This window comes from Chaetodon trifascialis, chromosome 21, assembly GCF_039877785.1.
Source record: "Chaetodon trifascialis isolate fChaTrf1 chromosome 21, fChaTrf1.hap1, whole genome shotgun sequence".
In the NCBI taxonomy this organism is placed as follows: domain Eukaryota; kingdom Metazoa; phylum Chordata; class Actinopteri; order Chaetodontiformes; family Chaetodontidae; genus Chaetodon; species Chaetodon trifascialis.
The window spans coordinates 11,918-35,450 of NC_092076.1; the positions used below are offsets into that span (position 1 = coordinate 11,918).

The 23,533-nt window shown below is 40.8% G+C and overlaps 1 protein-coding gene across 2 annotated transcripts; it reads right to left on the reverse strand.

Annotated features, from left to right (window-relative positions):
- Window positions 1-817: 817 nt before the first annotated feature.
- On the reverse strand, window positions 818-23,206 carry dpysl4 (dihydropyrimidinase like 4). Of its 2 annotated transcripts, none has more exons than XM_070990382.1 (15): window positions 22,894-23,206; window positions 16,358-16,446; window positions 15,948-16,132; window positions 15,695-15,859; window positions 15,118-15,179; window positions 14,909-14,989; window positions 14,515-14,583; window positions 13,484-13,604; window positions 10,731-10,887; window positions 10,469-10,610; window positions 9,872-9,956; window positions 9,633-9,718; window positions 9,356-9,535; window positions 6,736-6,901; window positions 818-4,641 (listed from the first exon to the last, which is right to left on the reverse strand). In XM_070990382.1, the coding sequence occupies exons 1-15, from the start codon at window positions 23,176-23,178 to the stop codon at window positions 4,550-4,552; spliced, it is 1,965 nt and encodes a 654-aa protein (XP_070846483.1). In that variant the 5' UTR covers window positions 23,179-23,206; the 3' UTR covers window positions 818-4,549. The 2 variants fall into 2 exon arrangements, with proteins under 2 accessions (XP_070846483.1, XP_070846484.1); XM_070990383.1 differs by lacking the exon at window positions 22,894-23,206 and adding an exon at window positions 21,718-21,850.
- Window positions 23,207-23,533: the final 327 nt, after the last annotated feature.

Here is a 23,533-nt window from a genome sequence, read left to right on the forward strand (position 1 = left end):
CTGTTACCGAAACATTTTTCAGGTGACCCTGAAAAGGGTTAGGGGTTAGGGTTATTTTTCAGGTTAAAAACACATTAAAAACTAAAATAGAAAAACATTAAAAACCACAGTCATGAGTCTGGATAGGGACTCAGACTGAACTATCGTACGCCACGGGAACTGGCGTGGTCGCTCCCGTGTGCGTATGGATTTGAATAGACCGCGCACATATTTTGACGGTCTGCAAGGCCATTCTTGGGGTCGTGGGGGTGTAGTCGGCTCGGGGAAGGACCGTGCACCTCCCCGCCCCCATTACTTTGGGGGTGTCCCAAATCCTAACCCTTGAACCCAAAACGTGCCCTATTTTAACCCTCACTATAATATATTTAAATATTAGCTATTGAAATAGATAATTACAGGAAATTACAGGAATTGTGATGAAGTGTGTCTCACACATTCATGTTTCCTCCAGGATGAACTGTAATTACTTTACTTGTATTGATCCTCTGACTTTTCATGTTGCACCAGCATTAGGTCACCATATTAATGTGTCCAGTACTGACCAAATACAACTTGATGACCAAATAGCAGCAGAACTTCTGACATTCCCATCTCTGTTTCCTGCTAATTACAAAATTTTAGCATGCAACCATGCTAAGCAAAGATGGTCAACATTGTAAAAGCCTTAAAGTTTATCTGCTGTTAGCATGGCTTTACACTGTAGACATCTGATTTTCCCATTAAAGGGTTCTTCTGTAAAGTTTATCTAAATAGAGGGTCTGAAGACAGGTCTCAGATGTTGGATGGTGAAGTATAAAAACTGACATCTTACTCAGCTGTGGTTCTCTTCACAGTTTATTCATGCAGCTCTCATCACAACTATAAGTACTTTTACATTCACTAAAGGAACAACAACAGCAACAACAGATACACCTTCACCACCGTAACTCGTCCACACTGCCATGTCTAAACATGATAACAGTATATTGAATGAGTCCACGTTGGCACCAGTGCAAGTGTTGGGATAGAAAAACAACCAACTGCTACAGAAACAGTTCATCTTGCAGGAACACAGCCGCCATGTTGGAGCCTAATCAACGCTACAGTGTTTAATAGGGACGCCATGTTGCCTACTCACTATGACTTCCTGGAGTCTTGCTGGTTGCATGGCAGCCTCATGTTGATGACATGACTACAGGTTTTCCCCTCAATATGCTGTGGCTGTATGTGAAAATAACCAGATGAGCTGTAGCTGATGAGATGTGTTGTAGCTTCACTTTTATTTTACAGACATGAAAATTTTAGCAATCTGAACATCTAATTCTCAAATGATCAAACTATTCCTGTGAGAACAAAAAATAATTCTCAGTTCTCCACCAAGAGGTTTTAAATATGTTCATAGTAAAATGCTGATACTACAGCTTGGCACCAACATAGCTGCTGTGGGCTGCATGGTCACTGAACTATGAGTATTCTGATCACTGATGCTAACAGTCAGATTACAAAAACTATAAAAAATATAAAATGATCATGGTATCAAATGAAACCTTTACAAATCAAATACATTTTTAAAAATCCCACCAGAGGTCACAGAGCGGGGGGGCGGGGGGGGGGGGGGGGTGTCTGCAGCTGTGACATAACAGGCTGTTTTGGTCACTTTACACTCAGGGCCAGTGATCAGAGGTCATGGTAGATTTTGGCCCTCTAGCAGCAGGATCAGAGCCATGGATGTATTAATAGATGTAGCATAGAACTGCTTCTTGTCCTAGTGGACCCTTGCAATACTGCAACTAACAACTCCTGCAGGACAGAAATCATTTTCCCCCAAGACCTCCAACATATAGAGCCCCCTAGGGCTAATATGGTAGAAAAAGACATTGATGTGGCCCGCAGAGTGCTAAACCATGTACAGAGATTAGTACTATGAACTTAGGGATTGGTAAGTAGTGTCAGTATATGTGGAATATACAGCAATCCTCAAAATGTTCAATGATAAAATATGAAGTCGTACTTACATGTATTACTGCTGACAGATCACACCCTCATTGTTGTTTATATCTGGCAATACTGAGGTGACGAAGTTAAATCAAACAATTCTGCTTGGTTTAGCAATCTGTGTCGGTGGGGCCAGCAGGAAAACCACTAATGAGCACAGACCACAAAACTGAACAACTGTTTTTGGTTTATGTGCTCAATGAGAAGTTTACATTTATTTGCTGCCATGTTGGAGTCCTGTATCCAATTTTTATGATACATCCATATTCAGGGCAGGTTTTTTCAGTGGTGACATCAATTAATTTCTGGGGTACAGAGTCAATTTCTTTACATAATGTAGGGGGCTCAACAGTGAAGGGATTGCTACTTGCAGGCTACCACTGGATTTATTAGCACCATTTATCAGATGATGTTTAAAATTCACGAAAATCTAATGATGTTAGTCTTAAAGTTTAATTCTAGTTTACATTCACTTATCCAATATTTGACTAATAACTAAAGCATACTTTATCAGTGAATTGAAGGATGAAAGACACTGAATTAGTCCTGACAGAATTAATCCTGCAGTCGAGCTCAGTCAGTCTGGACTAAATCAAACAAATAGAAACATTTATCAGGACGGAACATGTTACTCAACTACAGACTGATGAATTTATACAAGAACAATTTGGAGCTATGTTTTTTTAATAGTCTCATACTGACTTAGATTTAATGTGGCTCAGATTGAGACGAACACGTTTAAGAGTAGTATGCCCCCAAATAATATCATTATAAAAGATGCTAAATTAAATGGAGATATTCAATATTACAGACATAGTGTTTATAATAGAGTAATGACTACACTGACTTTAGCTCTAACAAATGAAACCCAGTAAACCTAGTCTGAAAAAGTGTACTGGAGTTAAACAGTTTGTCTTCAAATGTGTTTTATGATGATGAATTCATGTGAACACCTTTACACTGTAAATGAGCATGAAAGGAAGCTGGAAGTATGTTTTGAGGTTATAACTACTACTTCTACTGCTACTACTATGACTGCCTTCATCAGCAAGTACTTGAAGACAAAGAGCACAATATGAGTTTTAGGATGAAATGTTGTTCAGTACATGTGTAAGATTTAGAGTACACCAAATGATTTATTCCAAGAACCATACCAATAACATTATTATTTAAAGTACCATTGTTGTAGGATTTAGTACTAGTTGTTGGGTTTTGGTATTATACTTTTGTAACTTCAGTACTGTTTGGACAGTAGTTGTAGGATTTGTAAAGTTGTCATTGGATTAAGCAGTACTTATACAGTTGTAGTACCATTACTGCAGGGTTGAGTAGTGGGTATAGGGTTCAGTGCTAAAATACGATTTGTATGGTTTGGAAGTAGTTGACATACTGCTGTTATAGGACAAGAAGTAGTTATAGGTTAAAATACCTGTCGTAGCGTTGTATTACCATTGTTGTAACATTCAGTACTACTTGAGTTGACATACAATTGGTGTGGGATTTGGTAGTAGTTGTACCTTTTTTCACTAGTTGTGGAGTTCATGTAGGGTGTAGTACTAGCTGTAATTCCATTATTAAAAAAAATTGTACTGGTTTTAGGGTTTAGTGCTTCTCTAGTAGGATTAAGTAGTAGTTGCAGAGTTAAGTACTTGTTGTAGTGTTATATTACCATTGTTGTAACATTTAGTATTCACTGAAGTAAGGTTTTTGTGTAGTTTAATACCATTGGGTGTAGCTGGAGTAGTAATAGTATTCTTTCGGATTTCGTATTAGTTGGGTGGAAGTAGAATTGTTGCTAGATTTATTGTAAGATTTAGCACTGACATGGTTTATAACTTGTTGTCGAGTTGTTGGCTTAAGTACCACATGAAGTACCAATATTGAAGGATTTGATACTCTTAGTTACTGTTCCTAAGCTATTTAGTTCCAGTTGTAGGGTTTAGTACTGGCTGTGCACTTTAAAAAGCATGGTTAAAATTAGCTGCGGGGAAGCTGTACGGTTTGGTCATAGTTGAAATATTACTGTTAGAGGGTGTAGTACTGGTGGTAAGGTTTTTACAGGTTTTAGTGCTAGCTGACGGACTACTGTTAAAGGATTTGTAAGCTTGTAGTAGGATTCAGTCACAGTTAAAGTACTACATTTATAGGAAGAACTACTGGTTGTAGGGTTGTAGGACTTCATACTAGTTAAAGTACTAAGGTTATAGGGTGTAGTACTAGTTGTAGGATTTCATACTAGTTAAAGTACTTAAGTTTTAGGATTTAGTCTTACTTGTACAGTTACGGGGTTTGTCAGCTTTAAGTAGGGTTCAGCAATAGCTTAAGTATCTCTGCTGAAGGACTTGAGCTTTGGGTTTGTAGTAGGATTTAGTATTAGTTGAAGTACACCAGGTTCAAGAGTTAAGTTCTAATTTAAGTGCTACTGATGAAGTATGTGTCGGGCTGTACTATGGTTCAGTATCACATAAAAGCACCATAGTTATAGGATGTAAAACTAGTTGTAAGGTTGTAGTAGGGTTTGGCTGCATGTTGTAGTAATTGTCAAATTCAAATTGATTGTTCAATTCTTCTTGTTTTAAGACAAGGATGTAATGTTAGATCGCCCACCAGGTGGCGCCACAATCCTCTGAGTAGAGCGGCGAGGTATGTGGTCATCAACCTGAGCTCCTGGAAAAAGGAAGAAGAAGAAAACGATATCAATGAGTGATATTAATCATTTTACTCCTTCGAGAGTCCCGATTGCCAACTCTCTTTCTTATACTTGGAATTGTGCAGTCACTGAGTCCATGACTCGTACACGAATATGAAATACATGCCAGGTTACAATAAGGCTTGTGTGATTGCACTGACTGAAACATGGTTAACATGAGTCATGACTTGAGTCAGGCTTTCAAAATCAATGGCTCGGGTCAGCCCATTTGTCTTAACTGTGACTCAATACAAACTGGCAAAGCACAGTGAAGTGGCATGTGCTCATATGCCAATTCACACATGGGGTAAGACTGTCACAATAAGGGAATCGATTTGCAGCCATTACATTGAGCTTCTGTCTATTTCATTGCACCAATTCTACTTCCCACAAGAAGTTCCACAAGTGTCTGTGGCGGTGGTGTAAAGCATTTTCCCTGATGCTCAGCATTTTATGTTTGGTGATTAACTTTAAGAAGCCCCTTAGCCATTTCTACCAGTGTGTGAGCTGTACCCAAATAATAAGCCTTGGGTTTAGCAATTCCCTCAAGAATAATATGAATCAGAAAAAGACAGCTTTCCACCAGGATGATATTCACCAAGAGAGAGATGCTCAAAACTTGGACAAATTAAGAGTGGTGGCAATTCAGGATAACAAAAATTGGTGCTTAACCCTGATAAGTCTGACACCGTTCTGGCAAAGGATGTTTAACCAGTTGTATTTAAAAGTTTGATTTCCATAATTTTAGCAATGAACTGCCAAAATTTTAGAGGTGCTTCAAAGGGCAGATTCAGATTGATGAAATGGATGTCTGGAGAACTCTTGAACTGACAAATCTGAGAAAAAGTTGTGTGCCTCACCACATCAATGGCTGACTACAAATGTAATTTGTTCTTGCGTGCATTTTCAGAGTTATTTTCAAGTTCTCTTTAACACAACAATGATTAAAAATAATCATTGTTGTTTAAGCAGCCAAATTTCCATCACAGAATGTGATGAATGTCACCAAAACAGTGCTGAATTTTGTTGTTGGAGTAGAAAATCCATGCATGCTTATCCATTGTTGAGTCCTCATCTACTTTCAACTCCATGCAGCCTCATATTCTAGCTTGCAGTCTATCTGAAATATCTGGCATTGACTTTGGCACTTTATGTTGGCTGGTCGACTTCCTGACAATTATGTAACAGACAACACATTTATGACACTTTATGTGAGGCCCTAATAAGGTTTACAGGTTCACCACTGGGTGTGTTTTATCACTCATGTTATTTGTGCTTTACTCCAATGACTGCCATGTTTGAATCAAGGTTCATTATTAAGTTTGCTAATGACTAATTGATTTTCACACTCCTGCAGGACCATGAGGTGAGCCATGGTCCAGCCTTGTACAATTTAATCAAATGATGCAATGACTCATACTTGCAACTCAGTGTTTCAAAAGAGATGCTTATCAACTTTCACCTACACACTCCTGCCACAGGACCTCTTTTATCAATGGCAGAGCTGTGGAGACTGTAAGGAAATATTGGTACTTGGGCACCATCCAAGAAGAAAGTTCAGGAGTTTTAACATTGACAGTTGTTGGTTTGGCAACAGCAGCGTTGTTCACAAAAACAGCCTCAGAAAGACTTAAACTTTGCCAAAAGACCATTAGCACAGCACCCTCTTAATGCAACATTTTGACTCCTGCCATCAGGGAGGAGGCATACTTTCCCTAGGAGCGCCAAACCAAACAGAAATCTGAAATCATTTGTTCCCTCAGCAGTTGGCTTCTTAAACAAGCAGTAGGCCTAGTTGCACAAACATTTTAACAAGGGACCGATGGATGCTTAGCGCTTTTAAAGTGCATTACAACCTTATTGTGATGACATCTACTGTATGTTTATTCTATGTATTCGTGATTTTTTTTTATCCATTTATTCCTGTGATGTGAACTGGTTGTATATTGGCTGGTGTTGAATACTGTTTACAAACCACATTGCCCCTCAGGAACAATAGAAACTACCCAGTCCAATCCAATCAGAATACTACAGATGTGTGTGTATGTCTGTTCTGCATGTATGAACACCACCTGCTAGGGTGAATCCTGATTGATGGAGGTTTCGAGAGCTAGTTTGGGTTTTCGGACAGGGGGGCCCCCTGTTGGTTGGAGTGGGTGGAACCGATTTAGTCATGCTGATGACATCATGAACTGGACCGTCGTAGTTTCCACGGGGGACACCACGAGCCTCAGCCATCTGAGAAAATAAAGAGAAGGAGATAAACTGAACAACCTTCCAGTAGACTGACTGATCGTCACCTAACTGATCAACTAGTTCATCAACTAGACAGGGGCTGACCATTTTTATTCTTGATTTTTGGCCTCCTGTAAAGAACTTGTTAATGTGCCAGTTAACTCGTGGTTATGGTGCAGTGAGCGCTGATCCTGTGTCAGAGCGTAGTCAGTACGTGAGGCAGTTCATCAGTAGCATCAGAGGGTTTAGTCAGAGCATTAACCAGTTACCTCGGTCAGTGTTTCCTCTACATTCATTTATGAGTGACGGGCCACCATTCATAAATCCTAGCCGCCGCTCCCTCAAATTTCCTTTTTTTTTTTTTGTTATTGTCGCAAATACACCACCGGCGCATGTCTCCACCTTCACAGCAGAGTCCAACGTTAATTACTTGTGAGAGCGAGGCCTTGACAGTGACATCACGTCACTGCAAGCACCCAGGCACCAGGTCAGAGAGTCAGAGTAGGGTCATCTTGGAAAACAGGGCAGTGACTTACCGGAGAAAAGGTAGACTTATTAGCTCACGATAAGTCTTAATAGATTTTACAAGTTAAATAGACATTCGCAAAATATTGATGACCAGCTAATGTTACATAACATATCAATAGCTTAAGTTAATTGGGCCCAGTGCCAACTGCCCAGTGTCGCAAACATGAGTAAGCTAATTGATAGCATTGAGCTAATATCTACACGCCATGATGTAACTGCTGACTGCATTTTTCGGATGAGCTTGTTCAAATATTTCTCTAAGAAGAGAAAGACAGCTGATGAAAATGAAGCTAGTGTCGGTCGCGAACGAAACTGCTCTCAGAGCCGGCTCTTTGAAGTGAACGATCAGAGCCGGTTCCTGCCTGGGAGCCAGAGCGGAGCCACTTTGGGTTTTTTTTTTGTTTTTTTCTCGACTTTTTTTCTGTTCAAGCCGCACGTGATTGGTAAACTATATGATGTGTGGTGGCTTCAGTGTGTAAGCATTGAGCAGGAGGGGGAGAAGCGGGGGGTTACAGACACAGCGCACGCACACGCACACACACACACACACACACACACACACACACACAGAGCTGTGACAGACTAAACGCTGGAAAGGTGAGAAAATGAGTGACCGCAGGAAATGCAGTAAAATTTGATATAAAGTATGTTTTGTACATTAGTAATTAATTTTACACATAATTTTAGATTAGGTATTTGGTAATAATTTAAGCCACAAATAATCTGAGGAGCCACTTGGGAGCCAAAAGAGCCGGCTCTTTTATGAGAGCCGAGCCGTGAGAACCAGCTCTCTTAAAAGAGCCGGAATCCCCATCACTACTAGTCAGGTATCATTAGCCTTTTACTGACTAATAAATGGTGATGGTTAGGTAAAAAAAAATGTGTCCACACTTGTAATCAAATGTGATGTGAGTGTAAATTATCTAACGTTAATGTTTTATATAATATACCAACCTCAGGAACCAGGATGTCACTTAGAAGATGAGATATGGGCCTAGTCTAGTTGTCTGACGCGCTTTGCCAAAAATCCGCTGAGACAGGAATAACTTAGAAAAATGTGCTTTAATAAAAAAAGCAATCAACTTAAACAGTGTATACAAACTTAAAGAAACAGCGATCAACAGACTTTACGTGCGTGCATGCACCCTAACCCAACAAAAAATACGGCGACCCACTCAAACCTCTACCCCCGTGAACTCAGGTGAACAGGTGCTTAAATCAACTAAGTGACACCGCCCATATTCCCATGACCCAGATTCCACAAATCACTGCCACCAATCACAAAAAATACCAAAACAAATCAAGAGCATAATCATAAACCTTTATCTTGCCTTCATGGCTCCAACATATAATCTTTAAGACAAGTAACAGTAGAGATGGAGGAGCAGAGCGAAGGAGCCGGAGAGCAAAGTGATGATGCAGGAGAGAGATGAGAGTAGAGGAGAAAAAACCAGAGGGACACACAGGCTATCAGACTGGGACCCTAAATGGGTTGAAAAAAATAGCCGGTTCCACTCATGGCTCTACCACACTGATAATGTTGATAAACCTTTTTTTCCTTTCTTATTTTTTGCATAATATACATGTCAATATTTCTGTTAAATAAAAATAAATAAATAAATAAATTCAGTGTATTTCCATTGTAAGAGCAATGATCAACAGCCTTTAAAAAGCAATTTTCAACTGGCCATTCAATGAATAGGCCTGCCCCCACTGCTGAAAAAAATCCTAGAGTAAACACTCTAGGAGGTTATCTGTTTAAACTGTAGGTCAGGCCAGTTCACACATTAACCAGTAACAGATAGTTATCTTGTTAACCATGAGGTGACCCTGCTGTGGGTTCGCGCACACTGTCAGAGTTTTAGATAGTAGGCCATATGGTGTATCATTAGATGAGGAAGTTTACTTGTTAATAAGTTGTTAAATTACCTTGCTGCGGGCTCTGATCCTCTTGTAGACCGCGTCGGGGAAAGCCTTCCTGGGGACAAAGCGTCCTGAACCTTCAGTCACATTGAGTTTTCCGTCCTCCACAACAACTCTACCACCACTGATCACCACTGATGCCACGCCTCGAAACTCCAAACCCTCCAAGATGTTCATCTCCACCATCTGCATACACAGAGGCAGCATGTTAAAGAGGATGAGTAGTTTTTGATGATTAGTAATGAATTTTGATTATGGAAGATGAAGATTGATGTGCTGTTACCAGACTGTGAGTCTTCGCAGAAACAGTTTGCGTCTCCTTTGGGTTCCAGACGACAATATCAGCATCTGATCCGACAGCGATCCGTCCTGAACACACAAATGACAGATACGTCAGTCGACTGTGTCACAGATATCATTTACAGATTTGAATATTGTGTTAACCAAACAGTAAAACCACTGATACAGGATATTTGCATTTCTTTAGCTTGCCCACAGTGCAACTCTTTTGACCCGTGATACCTTTGCGTGGGTAAATGTTGAAGAGTTTAGCAGCATTGGTGCTTGTTACAGCAACAAAGGCATTCTCATCCATCTTCCCTGTAGACTGCAGAGACAGAATGACAAAAAATCAAAATAAAGATATAAGTGATGTGACATCAGTAGAAAAAAGCTACTCTGTCTCACTGGTGAAGTTTTCACTGTGAAGTTCATACTGTTTGACCAATACTTTTGACAGGCAAACTTTGATAGTTTAGAATGCATCTACATATATTCATAAAACTCAGACCAAGAAGTTTTATGAAACTTGGCCAAGAAACAATCATGTTAATAATCTAAACTGTCTACATACATCTACATCTACATAGTCTTCACTGACACGTGTGCAGTGTATTGGATTGTTGCATTAGAAATGTTTCAAAGAATGAGCATATTGGGGGCCATTTTTTTGCACAAGTTGCAGGGCTTTCATACAGTCATCCTTCTGCACTGAAAACAAATTCATGACTTGAACACTTGTGTAAACACTTGAGTACAACAATGAATGTCTTCCGGGAGAGTCTGAGAATGTGCTCTGTAATCTACATTTCTACAATTAATGGCACTGAAACATCTTACAACAGCTCTGTCCCACACCACAGACATCCTCTCCTCAATCCCATTGGTTCCCTCTGGAATCAGAGTGAAGTCATCTTTACCAACAGCTTTCTGAGCTGTGGAGAAGCTGGCCTGAGCGCTGGAAGTTACCTGCAGATCTCCACTGAGAAAAAAAACACACAACCACCTGTCAGATTCACCCCAGAAAACCTGAAATGTTGGCGTGGACGGTGAAGCTACATTAACACAAACCATGTTAACAGAGAGACAGAGTCATACTAACCATGCTAACAGGGAGGTCAAGTACTGTGGAGTTGAAGGGTCAGGGTTGAGAGGCGGGCTCATGACGAAAGCAGCAGCTGTAGCCCAGTCTTTTGACCAATAGTTAGAGCCATCGGTGGCCAGGCTGGCTGTGATTGGCTCCCCATATACCACCATACCTGATGACAGAAAAATGTTTAAACTACAATATTTGTCTCAGCACCCCTCCAAGAATCCATACCGTACTGTAGTGGAGGGGTTTATCCATCTTTGTGACCCTGGATGCTGTGTTGTCAGGGTCAGTAGATATAGTTGGCCTCAACCCTATGCACACCACCAGGTCTTATATGAAACTCCTTGAGAGGGGCTGGACTCTCTTCTTTTCAAGAGCTTCACAGGATGAGAGGTACCAGGCAGGTGTGGGAATACTCATGAACACCAACTGAGAGCTGCTGTGTTAATGTACCAAACAGCAGTTCAGAGTATGCAGCCTTCTTTGACTCTGTGCGCTGGGTCCTGCAGAGAGCACTGCCTGGGGAATTCATTGCTCTGCTGAAGGACTGCAACATGGGCAACAACAGAGTCACCTGGATGATTGGGAGGAACAAACTGCTTGATTGCCTGGTGTTTTGTTATTAGACTTATTAGACTTTTGTGCAGCTCATGCATTGGTGGTTCATTAGCGTACCTGGTACCAGAACAACTGAGGTCAACGGTTGATGATCAACTTTGTGGTCTTGTCATCAGATCTGCTGTTGTATGTCTTTGGTAAAGAGTGAAGCAGAGCTGTCAGCTGGTCACTGCCTGGTGGTGTGTTGGATTAGGTGGTGGTGGGGACTGCAGGACAGACCTGATAAAATCAAACAGGTAGTGACAGTGAACTGGGAATATCTGATGGAGGCCCCGGTCTTTACCTCCCACCTCCTGGAGAATTTGTCACGCATTGTGCAGAAAATTGGGGACATGTAATCAGAGTGGGCCATGTTCACAACTGGAGTTGCTGTGCAGAGGAGACTATCAATCAAGGGGAGGAAGCATTTCAGACCTGATTAGCCCAAGGGTCTATTGAAGCAGTGGACTGGTGCCAGAAGAGTATTGTCTGTGCTTATGCTCTGGACAACTTTTCTCTAGGCAGGGTCCTATAAAGGGCTCTGCTTGGGTGCTCAACAGTTTTACCGGGGGACATTAAACCTCACATGGGCAACAGTGTTCAGTGCTTGAATTGCAGAGGTGGCTGCTCCAGGTTGTGGTTAAAAAGGTCACCTGTCCCTGTCATGGCAGCTTCCAAAGACCCAACTCATGACAACAGCAGTTACAGAGGCCATGAAGGCAGGGAAGTGGATATCTCAGGCTTGTCGGCCCAGATGATTGCGGAAGTAGCAGACAGGCATTAGGATGTCAGAAGGGCTGAGGGGATCCGCTTAAAATGTTTTTATTTTTTCAGGAGTTTTTCCTTGTCTGAATTGAGAGTCTAAAGACAGAGGTTGTCATATGCTGTAGACATTATAAAAGCGAACTGAGGCAAATTATGATTTGTGATACTGGGCTGTATAAATAAAGTGATTTGACTTGACTTGGAGGAGAACTGCTGACCCAGACTGAGGATATTGTCAGAGGGAGCACTTAACACTTAACACTTAACCTGACGACTTGCAGAAAAACTTATTAATTTATTGTGCAAATGTGGCTCAAGAGGTGAAACATATCATCCACTATCAGGAGGTTGGTGGTTTGATCTCTGGGTCCTCCTCTCTGTATGTAGAAGTGTCCTTGGGCAAGAAACTGAACCCCAGATTGCTCCTAATGTTGTTCCATTGGTGTGTGTGTGTGTGTGTGCGTGTGTGTGTGTGTGTGTGTCTGTGTCTGTGTCTGTGTGTGTGCGTGTGTGTGTGTGTGTGTGTGTGTGTGTGTGTGTGTGTGTGTGTGTGTCTGTGTCTGTGTGTGTGTGTGTGTGTGGGGGGGGGTGTGTGTGTGTGTCTGTGTCTGTGTGTGTGCGTGTGTGTGCGTGTGTGTGTGTCTGTGTGTGTGTGTGTGTGTGTGTGTGTGTGTGTGTGTGTGTGTGTGTCTGTGTGTGTGTGTGTGTGTGTGTGTGGGTGTGTGTGTGTGTGTGTCTGTGTCTGTGTGTGTGCGTGTGTGTGTGTGTGTGTCTGTGTGTGTGTGTGTGTGTGTGTGTGTGTGTGTGTCTGTGTCTGTGTGTGTGTGTGTGTGTGTGTGTGTGGGTGTGTGTGTGTGTGGGTGTGTGTGTGAACGTGAATAGGTGAGCACAGAATCATCATGGAGCACTTTGGTCAGAAAGCGTTGTATTGCATCTGATGAGCAGGTTGGCACCTTGCATGACAGCTTCTTCCACCAGCGTGTGAATGTGTGATGTTGACATGTTGTAAAGGTTCATGAATGATATATGAATGCAGTCCATTTAACATTTCCGAGGTGATTCTGAGGTAGCAGCAATTACAGAGGGAGTCTAAAACATCTGCTGTGACAGCAGGTGTGGATGAAATTCAGCCTCAGATATGGAAATCTCTGGATACTGGACTGTTTTGGTTGACATTTTAGTTTCTCGTGGAGGTTGAGGACTGTACCTGTGGACTGTTAGACCTGCTCCACAGGTACCTCAGTATACGCAGGTGCTCTGCTTTTGCAGGGACAATCAAATCTAACTTAAATTGATTGAATATCGTCTGTATAATATTTATATTGTAGATGATATATCATTGTAATATCTAATAAGATTTATCTGGTTTAAAAAGTATGATGAATGGATGAGCATGTCACCTTTCTTCCTGGCTTTGGCAATTACATCAGCAGCAGATTTGCTCATCACCTTGGTAACGTACAGTGGACAGTTTGCCTGTTTAGCGATGGTGACAGCCCGGTACACCGCCTCTGTCTCCACCTGAAAAAGAATATGACAACACATACACATCAGTGGCAATAAATGATGACAAGACTTTAGCCTTTAGACTGCTTCGTTATTGATCCCAATTTGGGAATTTATTTTGTTGCTGTAGCAATTAACATACAGGCAAACGCAGAATGTATCAACAATTATTTTGAAAAAAGTAACAAAAAATATAAACAGGAATAAAATGAAATATATCACTAAGTAAAACTAAATGTATTAAACTGAATATATAGTTATATAATATGCATTATAATGTATAATACATATTATATAATATTATAATACTATAATAAAAAATACAATATAACTTACATAAAACGTACTTACAGCAAAAAACAGCAAAAAATTTGTGCAGTAAGGATTATAGGTAAGTGTAAATCTTAGACCATAGGCTATATTGCAGTAGTGCGGAGTAATGCAAAGTAATATGTAAACACAAGACTTTGTGAGGTTGGTGGATTAACTGTTTAAGTTGCTGTTGTACAGTGTAATGGCTCGTGGCAGGAATGATTTCCTGAAGCGATCCTTGTGACAGCGGAGCTGGAGCAGTCTGTTGGAGAAGGAGCTCCGCTGTCTGTCCACGAGGTGCTGAAGAGAATGTTGAGGGTTATCCATGATGGACAACACACACATTATCAGTCAAACGCAACATGACAACACACACATCATCACCTTTTGTTCAAAATCTAGATTTCGGGACAGCTAGAAGTCTTCAGTGAACTCACTGTGGGTAGGGGATACAATAATTCAGAAATCTAAGGTGGAGCACATTGATTCATAGGTGATTAAAGCACTTTTAAAATGAATTCTGCACTTTATGGACATGTTCTATGGCCATATTACCGGTGTAACTCCAGGTAGGTTAGAGGTGTAATTACAGGTGTGTTACAGGTGCATATACCTCCTCAGGGTGTGATAAAACATGTCCTTCAGGTCCAGTGATGCCGAGACGGAGAAGCTTCCTCTGTTCCTGAAAAACAAACCAGTAAATACACTGTAAAAATATGGGAAAAAAAGCCCAAACTTATCTGTTGTTACAAATTGTGGAGTGAATTGAAAGTGTAATGCATTTCATACGGACACTAAATGTTACATCTTGTTCGTCTGTGTGAGACACTAAGGAGTGTGATAAAGAGTCAGTATTTGACACCCTGGGAAAAACACGTGGCTGGTAACAAATAATGGTCACTTGGATGGATGTTTGTCCTCCGTTGGTAGGGGGTCATGGTGCAACCTTCCTGCATGACAATGAAAAAAGCAAAAGCTCCTGTCTCATGGGTTAGGCTTAGTATTACTTCATCAATGATGTCTCCATTCTCTGCATGGACTTGTGCGATGGCTCCAAGATCCCGGAGAACCCCAAATGCCTCGTAGAGCTGAAACCGTGAATACAAAATGAACAAGATGCTGATTCAGTGAAATGAGGAGAAAACATTGATGCATGCTAGCCACAATCACCTCAGTCACAACAACGACCAACAAAAATATTTTAACTGTTGTTCACCTGAGAGTCAGAGCTCTGGTATTTGTCTTTGTAGGCCATGAAGAAGAGGAAGGAGTTCACTCCTGAAACACAAATATAAATATTTCAATGGGGGGGGATCATGGTTTGGCACAGTAAATAAGGCATGCCATCTGTGGGAAATTGGTTTCTATTGATTTTCACTGCACCCAGTAAGCCAGACCTACTTGAAGCAAGGCGGAGGGCGTCTTAATCAGCATGGTTTTTCCAGGATTTAGAGAGGGATGCCTGTCTCTATTTCTAAAGTGGCCTTTTTCATTGGACACTCTCATTTTTAGGACAAGCTGTAGAGTGTGAAAATAGCATCTTCGTCCAGTGTTGTGGGAGCAATAAATTGGAAATGACTATGCCAGTTGGGTTTTGGGTCTGATGCCAGTTGGGTTTTGGGTCTGACCAATGAGTAGTGAGCACTCATGTAATAATGTAGTAATGATTACTGTACACTGATGGGTCAGACTGTCAACATGTTGTCAGCAGTCACAGCTGCTGTGATCCCATCACAAGATGATCTCTAGTTTTGTATGTGCCTTTGGAGACAATCAGTAAATCATCCTCTGACCTTTATCTTTGATGAGCGTCTCCAGCTCCTCGTACAGTCCTTCATGCCAGCGAGTGATGTCTAGGTGTAGAGAGAAGTCACAGCATGCCCTCTGCTCTGCAGCCTCCCTCCACTGATCAAACGCTGACAGTAAACTAGTCCCTGGCTCCACCAGCACATGGTCCACTGCAAACACAAACATCTGTGTTCTAACTACTATCCCCTGACAGAAACTGATTGATGAGTGTTGATAGGTTATTGGTAATAATCTGACTGATTGTGGTGGTTCCTCCGAACACAGCAGCTCGGGTTCCCTGGTAGAAGTCATCAATTGGGTTAAGGCCTTTCTGTGGTGCATGCAGGTTGGTGTTGGCATCAACCCCTCCGGGGATCACCAGCTGGCCATATGCATCCACCGTCTTCACGCCAGATGGGATGACCAGATTTTCACCAATCTGTCTGATCAAGACACATGACAGGAAATGTGATGATGTGAGGCAGACAGGCTAACAGGTTGACCCACAAAACATGTGGAGGTCAGGTGCGAATGTTCAATGAAAAAACAGGAGTGCTCGACTGCACAAAGTCATCTTTGTCAACAAAAGGCCTGAATAACTGGGAAACTAGTCTGAACTGACAGTAATTAATAACAATTCATATTACTATGAATAGCAATATATTTACTTGATGGTCCCATCCTCGACATAAACGTCAGCATAGAATGACTGATCGTCATTGACAATCTTTCCACCTTTGATGATCAGACGGTCACCCTGAAAACAGACAGAGAGGATGCTGGGTAAAACAGGAGGTTATGACATTAACATTCAGACATTCAATTACTGAGAGGTAATAAAACCAAATGAAAATTATTTTCTAGAAACATTTCAGTTGGAAGTCAAACATCTAAAAAAAAAAATCATGGTGTTGTTTGAGGTTTTAGGTCTCTTTCTGATATTTGAAAGTTTAAAAAGTCTCAACAATATAATGTGTGAGGATTCTTAAAATTAGTAATTTAAGACCAGTCATTTGGGAATTGAGCTTTCTTGTTACTGAACATATTCATGGTTCAATATAGAATGTTATTGTCTCCATATCCTATAATTGGCATAATATTTAGTGCTATAGTTTACACAATAAGAACAAATACAATAACGAAGGTTGTAAACCCAGTGAAAGACAGTAAAATGAAAGTAGTGTTAAAGCTAGAGTAGATTGTGTATTTTAGAAGCATGTCTTGTTATATTTATTGAAATGCTCTTTACATCCTGACAGCAATCAATAAATCAAATGCTCTGACAAAAAAAGAAAACAAATCCAGTATCTGTGATTCCATGGACTGTTTTCAGTTGAGTTTATGTCAGAAAGGATCAGCAGGTGATCACATTCTGTCTTATTGATGTTTAACACGGCGTCCCACTTGTAAAAAAAAAGTAGTTGAAAGCCATATTTGAGTAAAAGTGAAGATACTTTCCTTGGAATCTACTTAGGTAAAAGTGAAAGTCACCCATAAAATAATCACGTGAGTAAAAGTCTTAAAGTAGCTCATATGAAATGTACTTAAGTATCAAAAGTAAAAGGACAGACACACAAAACAACTAGAAATATTTTTTTCTCTTGAAGTCTTTATTAAGCTTAATTCTCCCTCAACTCCCTTCACCTCTTGCTCCCTCTCTCCCTCCTTTCCTTAATTAAAGTCCACAAATTTGCTGTTCATCTTCAGCAGAAGTTGGTTTTCAAAATTGCGAGGGTTCAGGCTTGCTCTTCGTGGGCTAAAGACAAGTCCTGCAATGCTAAATAGTCGTCCACAGGCTGCAGAGGCAGGTAGACGTGTGTTCAGCTTCACGGACAACTTGCAGACGGCAGGGAATGATTTAAGTAGGTCCATCTGATCTGCTGAACAGGCTAGGTATCCATCCAGTTGCTTTGAGCCGTCTTGCACATGAGATGACTTCAGGTTAGAGAAAAAATCAGATGAACTCGATCTGGTGGCATCTCCTGACAGCAAGGAAGGATCCTCAATGCGCTCTTTGATGTAGTCCATCCCTGAAATATAGGGAGGTTGAAAGTAACATTAGTACAGCTAAAATACCATAACCCTAACAGGAGGTTAATGTACATTTCCTTTACTTTCATTTTAAGTGTAAAGATTTTGTATCATGCAAAACTGAATGCCTAAAAAATTGAGTTTAATAACATGACTTTATCATCTCCATGTTGTCTTACCCATTCTGATTGTAGCATCATCTTTTGTCCACGTAGTTCTGAATTGTGGAGGAGGAGAATTGCTGCAGCAACCAACTCAGGGTCTGTTATCATGTGGCTAAAGCAGTTCTTTATGTCGACTTGTAATGCTTCAACCAATGACTTGCAGTACTTTAGTGGCAACTTGGCTCGGTCTAATTTGGTAGTCAACAGGCTAATAGTCAGAAGCAGCCTTCCCATCTGGGCATGTGTTTCTGCTTGCAGTTCAGCTGGATTGAACCTGTGAGGAAAACAGTATTCTGCATAAACATTTTATCCAATTCATCAACAGCTTAAAAATATACAAGACATTGTTTTACATCATGTAGGAGCCAATTCTGGGGTTGTCTATCACTTCATATAATGGTTTAGTTTATTTGGGCCGTCAAATATTTTTACCACTAGATGGCAGTATGTTGGTGATGGTGGCACGGTGCCTCGGTGCTAATACTGTCGCTTCACAGCTAGAAGGTCCCCGGTTCGAATCCTGCTGTGGGCACTGGGGGCATCTCCTCCACCATGCCTTTGGTGCCTGCAGCTCGAGGAAAAATAAGGGGCCTTTCTGTGTGGAGTTTGCATGTTCTCTCTGTCTTCACCTGGGGTATCCTCCATAAAAATACCCCCACTAAAAACATGCAAGAAGACCACCACCTGACCAATGGTAACAAACGAGAGCTGGGTCCCCAGGCGCCGGTCGACTGGCAGCACACCGCCCCTGGTCTGTCGTGGAGGAAGGACTGACCATGGATGTGTCAAAAAGCGGGAAAGAATTTCACATATGCATGGCGTGTACAGTTTCCCCCTCAACTCTGCATGTTGTGTGTAAACAATTGTGACGAATAAAGGAATTCTTCTTCTTCTTATGTTAGTGAAATGTGAACAGGATATGTAACGGTTTGATAAGGGGTCAAGTGGTTCTTGAATGCAAATCCTAAATATTGTAAATATTAAGTTTAGTAAATATTGTGTTTCTGTAAAACGATATGAGTCAGGGACATTCCATACACGACATAGGCATTACGATACATTGAAATTAAATAAAAGAAACACTGCACATAATAATACACATATTTAAAACTTACATTGGAACCTTCAGGTCTGTGCAGACAGCTCTCATGGCTCCCTCTCCCTTGTCTTTCATTATCTTGAGCAGCCTTTCCACAGCCATGAACAATGAGTTCCATCGGGTGGCATTCGGGTGTCTTCCACGGCTTCGGCTGCTAGAGTGGATCTGCCACATTTATTCCATAGTGAATGACACTTGCTGAATGTTGAGCGATACACCTTTTTGTATGCATCATTAGCAGTTGCTTTTGCAGCATCGACTGTAGAGACCAAGTTGAGCAGATGACAAGCACAGCGTTGGTGCTTTGGGAGTTCAAATTCTGAGCCATCATCCTCATTTAGGATCAGTGACACTTCAACAAACTCCACTTCTTCCTCCACTTCCTCCACATCCTCTTCCAAATCTTCCTCCCCTGGTTCTGCACCACCACAGACTTCATTGTTGTTTTTGTCCTCACCAAAATTTTTGAAAGCCTTAAGAAGTTGGAACTATTGTCGGTGGTTGTTCTCACAATTTTGTTCCTGATTTCATATTCTGAATGGACGTAATTGAGTGCACATGCCAAAAAAAAACAAACAGAAAAATATTAGTTTGGCATGACTGTGACTTAAATGATAATCAAGACTTGATACAACAGTTATAACAATGACAGGCAGACTGGGGGATGTTTTCTAACATTAAAGTTATTTCAGTTATCTTTGACACTAGTTTCACAGCTTTACTAAATAGGCTACATTGAAACTGACAGTCACACCACAACAGTGGAAATATGAAATTTTGAATGACATACTGTACGATTTTGCTGATAAAACATAAAACGATTTCACCCAGTAATATTTCTAATGTCACCACTTAACATGTTGAGAGGACATAACACTTTACAAATGGGAATATACAACTGTAAAAAAAAGGATATGTAATGCACTCGGTAGCCCTCATACACTACAGTGGTAAGCTAGCAAGGATACTCTTAGCTGCTGAGTTGAGGTAATGAGTAAAATGTTGACAAGCTGTATAATTGACAACATCGTATCTATACTTATTACTGCAATTGGTTAGTTCACTTACCGCAACGCCATTATTTCAGTGTTTTTCGTCAAACACAAGAGGCAATTCATACTGTATGATGAATCTTTCATCCCTTCAAAAGCGAACATTTTTTTTAGATATGGCCGCAGGTGTCAGTCATCTTCTGAAGCACAACTAGCAGGTGCTAGTGTGGTGGTATCTCCGCTAATGCCAGTGGACGAGTCTGCTTCCATCGTGCTGGACATTCACACCTGTAGTGGCGGTGTGGTCTTGTGGGAGATGTGCCGGTTGTTCGCACGAGAATATGCACAGTCCGGATAATCCAAACATGATGAGACAATTTTGTTCACATTTTAATTTGTAGCGAGTAACAACAGTGTGCAGTATAAATGTAGCAGAGTAAAAGTATCATTTTTTCTTCTTAATGTAGAGAAGTAAAAATGAAAGTTGCAATAAATGTAATAATAATAAATGATACTCCCAAAAATGACTACTGTAACAAAGTATTTTTACTTTGGCCCTTTACACCACTGTCAATATGAAGGTTGAATGGTCACTGTCAGTGTTATTAGATCACAGTTTCTGATACATTGCATGCATCTGAAATGTTTAATCTGTGCTCATTGGAGGTCTTTAAATTTTAACCGACAGTAACTGCAGCTGTACGAGGGAAGCAAATGAATGTTAAAGCAGAAAATTCAAATACTACAACATACATACCTCCAAAGTGTTTTTAAAGACAGTACTTAAGTAAATGTGCTTACATTTTATCTATATTGGCACTCTTTGATTACAAGAGTTGTAATAGATTTGACACAAATGTTGATTTGAGGTAAATCTCCACTAATTAGTGTGATAAGATGAAATCTGCTGTGAACATTTCAATCAGAAAAGCAACAACTGTCAAAGACAGCTCTTTGACCTCGTGACAGGTGTTTTTACCTGCTGGTGTCACTCTGTTTAAATATCCTTCACCATTATCCTGAAATGAGGTTCTAATCAAACTGAACAAAGTGGCTCAATATTTAGATTAGATTAGATTCAACTTCATTGTTATTGTTATTGTCAGAGTGCAGCACAGAGTCCACGAAATGCAGTAGTGGTTCAGTATTTCATCATTTGAGATAAATCTTAAAAAGCAACTCAATGTTTTATCTGAATGTGATGGAAAATCTGAGATTAACCAGAGAAATCTGATGCCTTCATACAACACAAAGTTTACTATTAAACTACAATCTTTGTCACAGCTGGCTGGTTTATATTTAAATGTTTGTGTTTTAGGGTCCAGACAAAGAGGTAACAATGAGTGACAGGAAGTGTCGGCTTTTAGAAATTTAGGATAAAAATATTGATGCTTCAACTAAAGTATAGAAACCAGGTGGTGCTTAAAGGTGTCTAACACAAACCTATCTGGTTTTATTCAGAATTCTTATGAATCATCATCATTCTCAGTGATTATTACGATTAATCTCAGCCTGACTTCTTTAAAACCAAACCGGGCCGAACCGGGCCGAACCGGGTGGGTGTACAACAGCTGCAGACGCTGACAGACTGACGGCCCGGACCGGTCAGACTGACCGCCGGACAGCCTCGATCTGGATTGACAGGCGGGGCTGCAGCATCCTGCCTCACCGGCCCAGAATCATCCCTCTGACCCCCGTTATGCCGGCTCGGCTCGGATCGACTATGCTCGGCTCGGACCTACCGCGGGTCTCACGCTGTTCTTCTTGGTCTGGAACGACATCTTGAGCGATCGGTGATCGGCTGATTGATCCGCTCCCACACACGCGCGCGCGCACTCACACGCCGAGACTGCTATTGTTGTCCCGTCAGCTCTGACGTCACTTTGCCAGTGACAAGCAAAAGCACATACACACATATTCCGGTGTCGAGCTTCAAAATAAAAGCCCAGTACACTAGCATTAAATTTATTGTTGATGTTTACATTACAGGACTGAATTTTTCAAATGCGTTTCCATTGAGTCTCTAGAAAAGGATGTTTTGTATTGAAAGTGTTTCTACAGTAAAAGTATGTCAGTATGATGTACTTCTAAAATGTACTTCTAGTATTAAAGTAGAAATACTGAGTGTCCCCTCATTCATGTCTCAGCAGGATGTTCCTGTTGGAGTTGGTTGAGGTGGAGCTCATTTTAACTGTTTTGTGTTGGACTGAAACTAATGATTCTTTTCATTCTGGATCAATCTGCTGATCATTTTCTCCATCAACTGATGGTTTGGAAACATTGTGAAAATAGTGATATTTGATCAGTTTTGAAGAACAAATTCTTTTACTTTTGATTAAAGAACATTTTGCTGATGTCTATAGCAGTAGGGTTTTATGGCAATTGGTATTTTTATAATCTGTGCAAATGTACGTAGATAGATGTTTTTTTATTCTTTATATTGGACACTTTTTTGACCTTTTTGTCCCACTGTTCACCAATCAGGAAATCACACTGAGATCAAGAGAGAAAACATCCAGATAAACAGTATTACTAAGATCTGAGTACTTCTTCCAGAGCTTCCTGTAAATTCACATTAATGTGAAAAACACCAAAGTTTGATTATCTGTGTCTGATTTCTTTGTTCAACTGTGTGTTTGTATGTGTATCATTGTGTAAATCTGACCTCTGAACTGTGTTTAAACAGAAAGCTGAAATTAAATTCCTCTTTGAACCATTTTCAAACTGATTTAAAAGCTGAAAAAAGACAATTATCAGATATCTCTCACTTGTCACAGTTCATTGTTTCAGTGCAATATCAGAATGAATTATACTTTCAAATATCCTCAATTACTAAAAATCAAAAATGTGAAGGAAACTTCAAGAGTAAAGACAATTATTATTATTATTTTTTTTAAGTGTTCTAAATCAATTCTAACCTCTCTCTTGCGGTAGTGTTCCCGCCCATGTCCAGAGGGATACACCACTGTTTGTCCCCCCCTCACTGCATCTCTTCCATCATGGCTGTCGCTTCGGGTTCGAGCAGCTTGGCGTCTCTGTGTCTGCGGACTGAAAGACTCGAAGTTCAAGGTTTTGTTCTCGAAAGCTCCTTCGACACTGCAGAACATGCCTCCATACTTCATCCGAGGACGAGGAGAGTCGGAACCCAACCGGGACAGTAGAGAGGAGCAGTCGTCCTCCTGAGAATACCTCCTCTCAGACATCGTAGACACATCTGATCTGAGACAAGACGAGGTGGAGGAGGGAGGGAGGGAGGGGAGGAGGAGGAGGGAGAGAGGGGTTGGCTGAAGACCTCAGGCGATAAATGAGGAGACCAGAAGAAGGAGGAGAAGAGGAAAAAGGAGGCCATGGAGGAGGGGAGGAACTGACCTCAAACTGAGACCAAGAGGAACTGATTAGAGGGAGGAAGAAGAAAGAAAAATGAGTCCTGATGAGACTGTGAGAAGAGGATTGGCTATTGGCAACAAAAACAAATTTTCAACCAATCAGAATCTCATGAAGCTCTCTCTAAAGTTCAGTCAGGAAGTCTTCTTTTGCAAGCTCCGGCCTGTAGCTTAT

Excerpts from the sequence above, each read along its gene's own strand:
- dpysl4 (XM_070990382.1), bottom strand. The coding sequence starts at position 23,178 with ATGTCTGAGAGGAGGTATTCTCAGGAGGACGACTGCTCCTCTCTACTG. Across the intron at positions 15,180-15,694 it reads GACGCTCATCAAAGATAAAG|GAGTGAACTCCTTCCTCTTC; the intron begins GTCAGAGGATGA and ends TTTGTGTTTCAG. Across the intron at positions 9,536-9,632 it reads CTGCGAAGACTCACAGTCTG|ATGGTGGAGATGAACATCTT; the intron begins GTAACAGCACAT and ends CTGTGTATGCAG.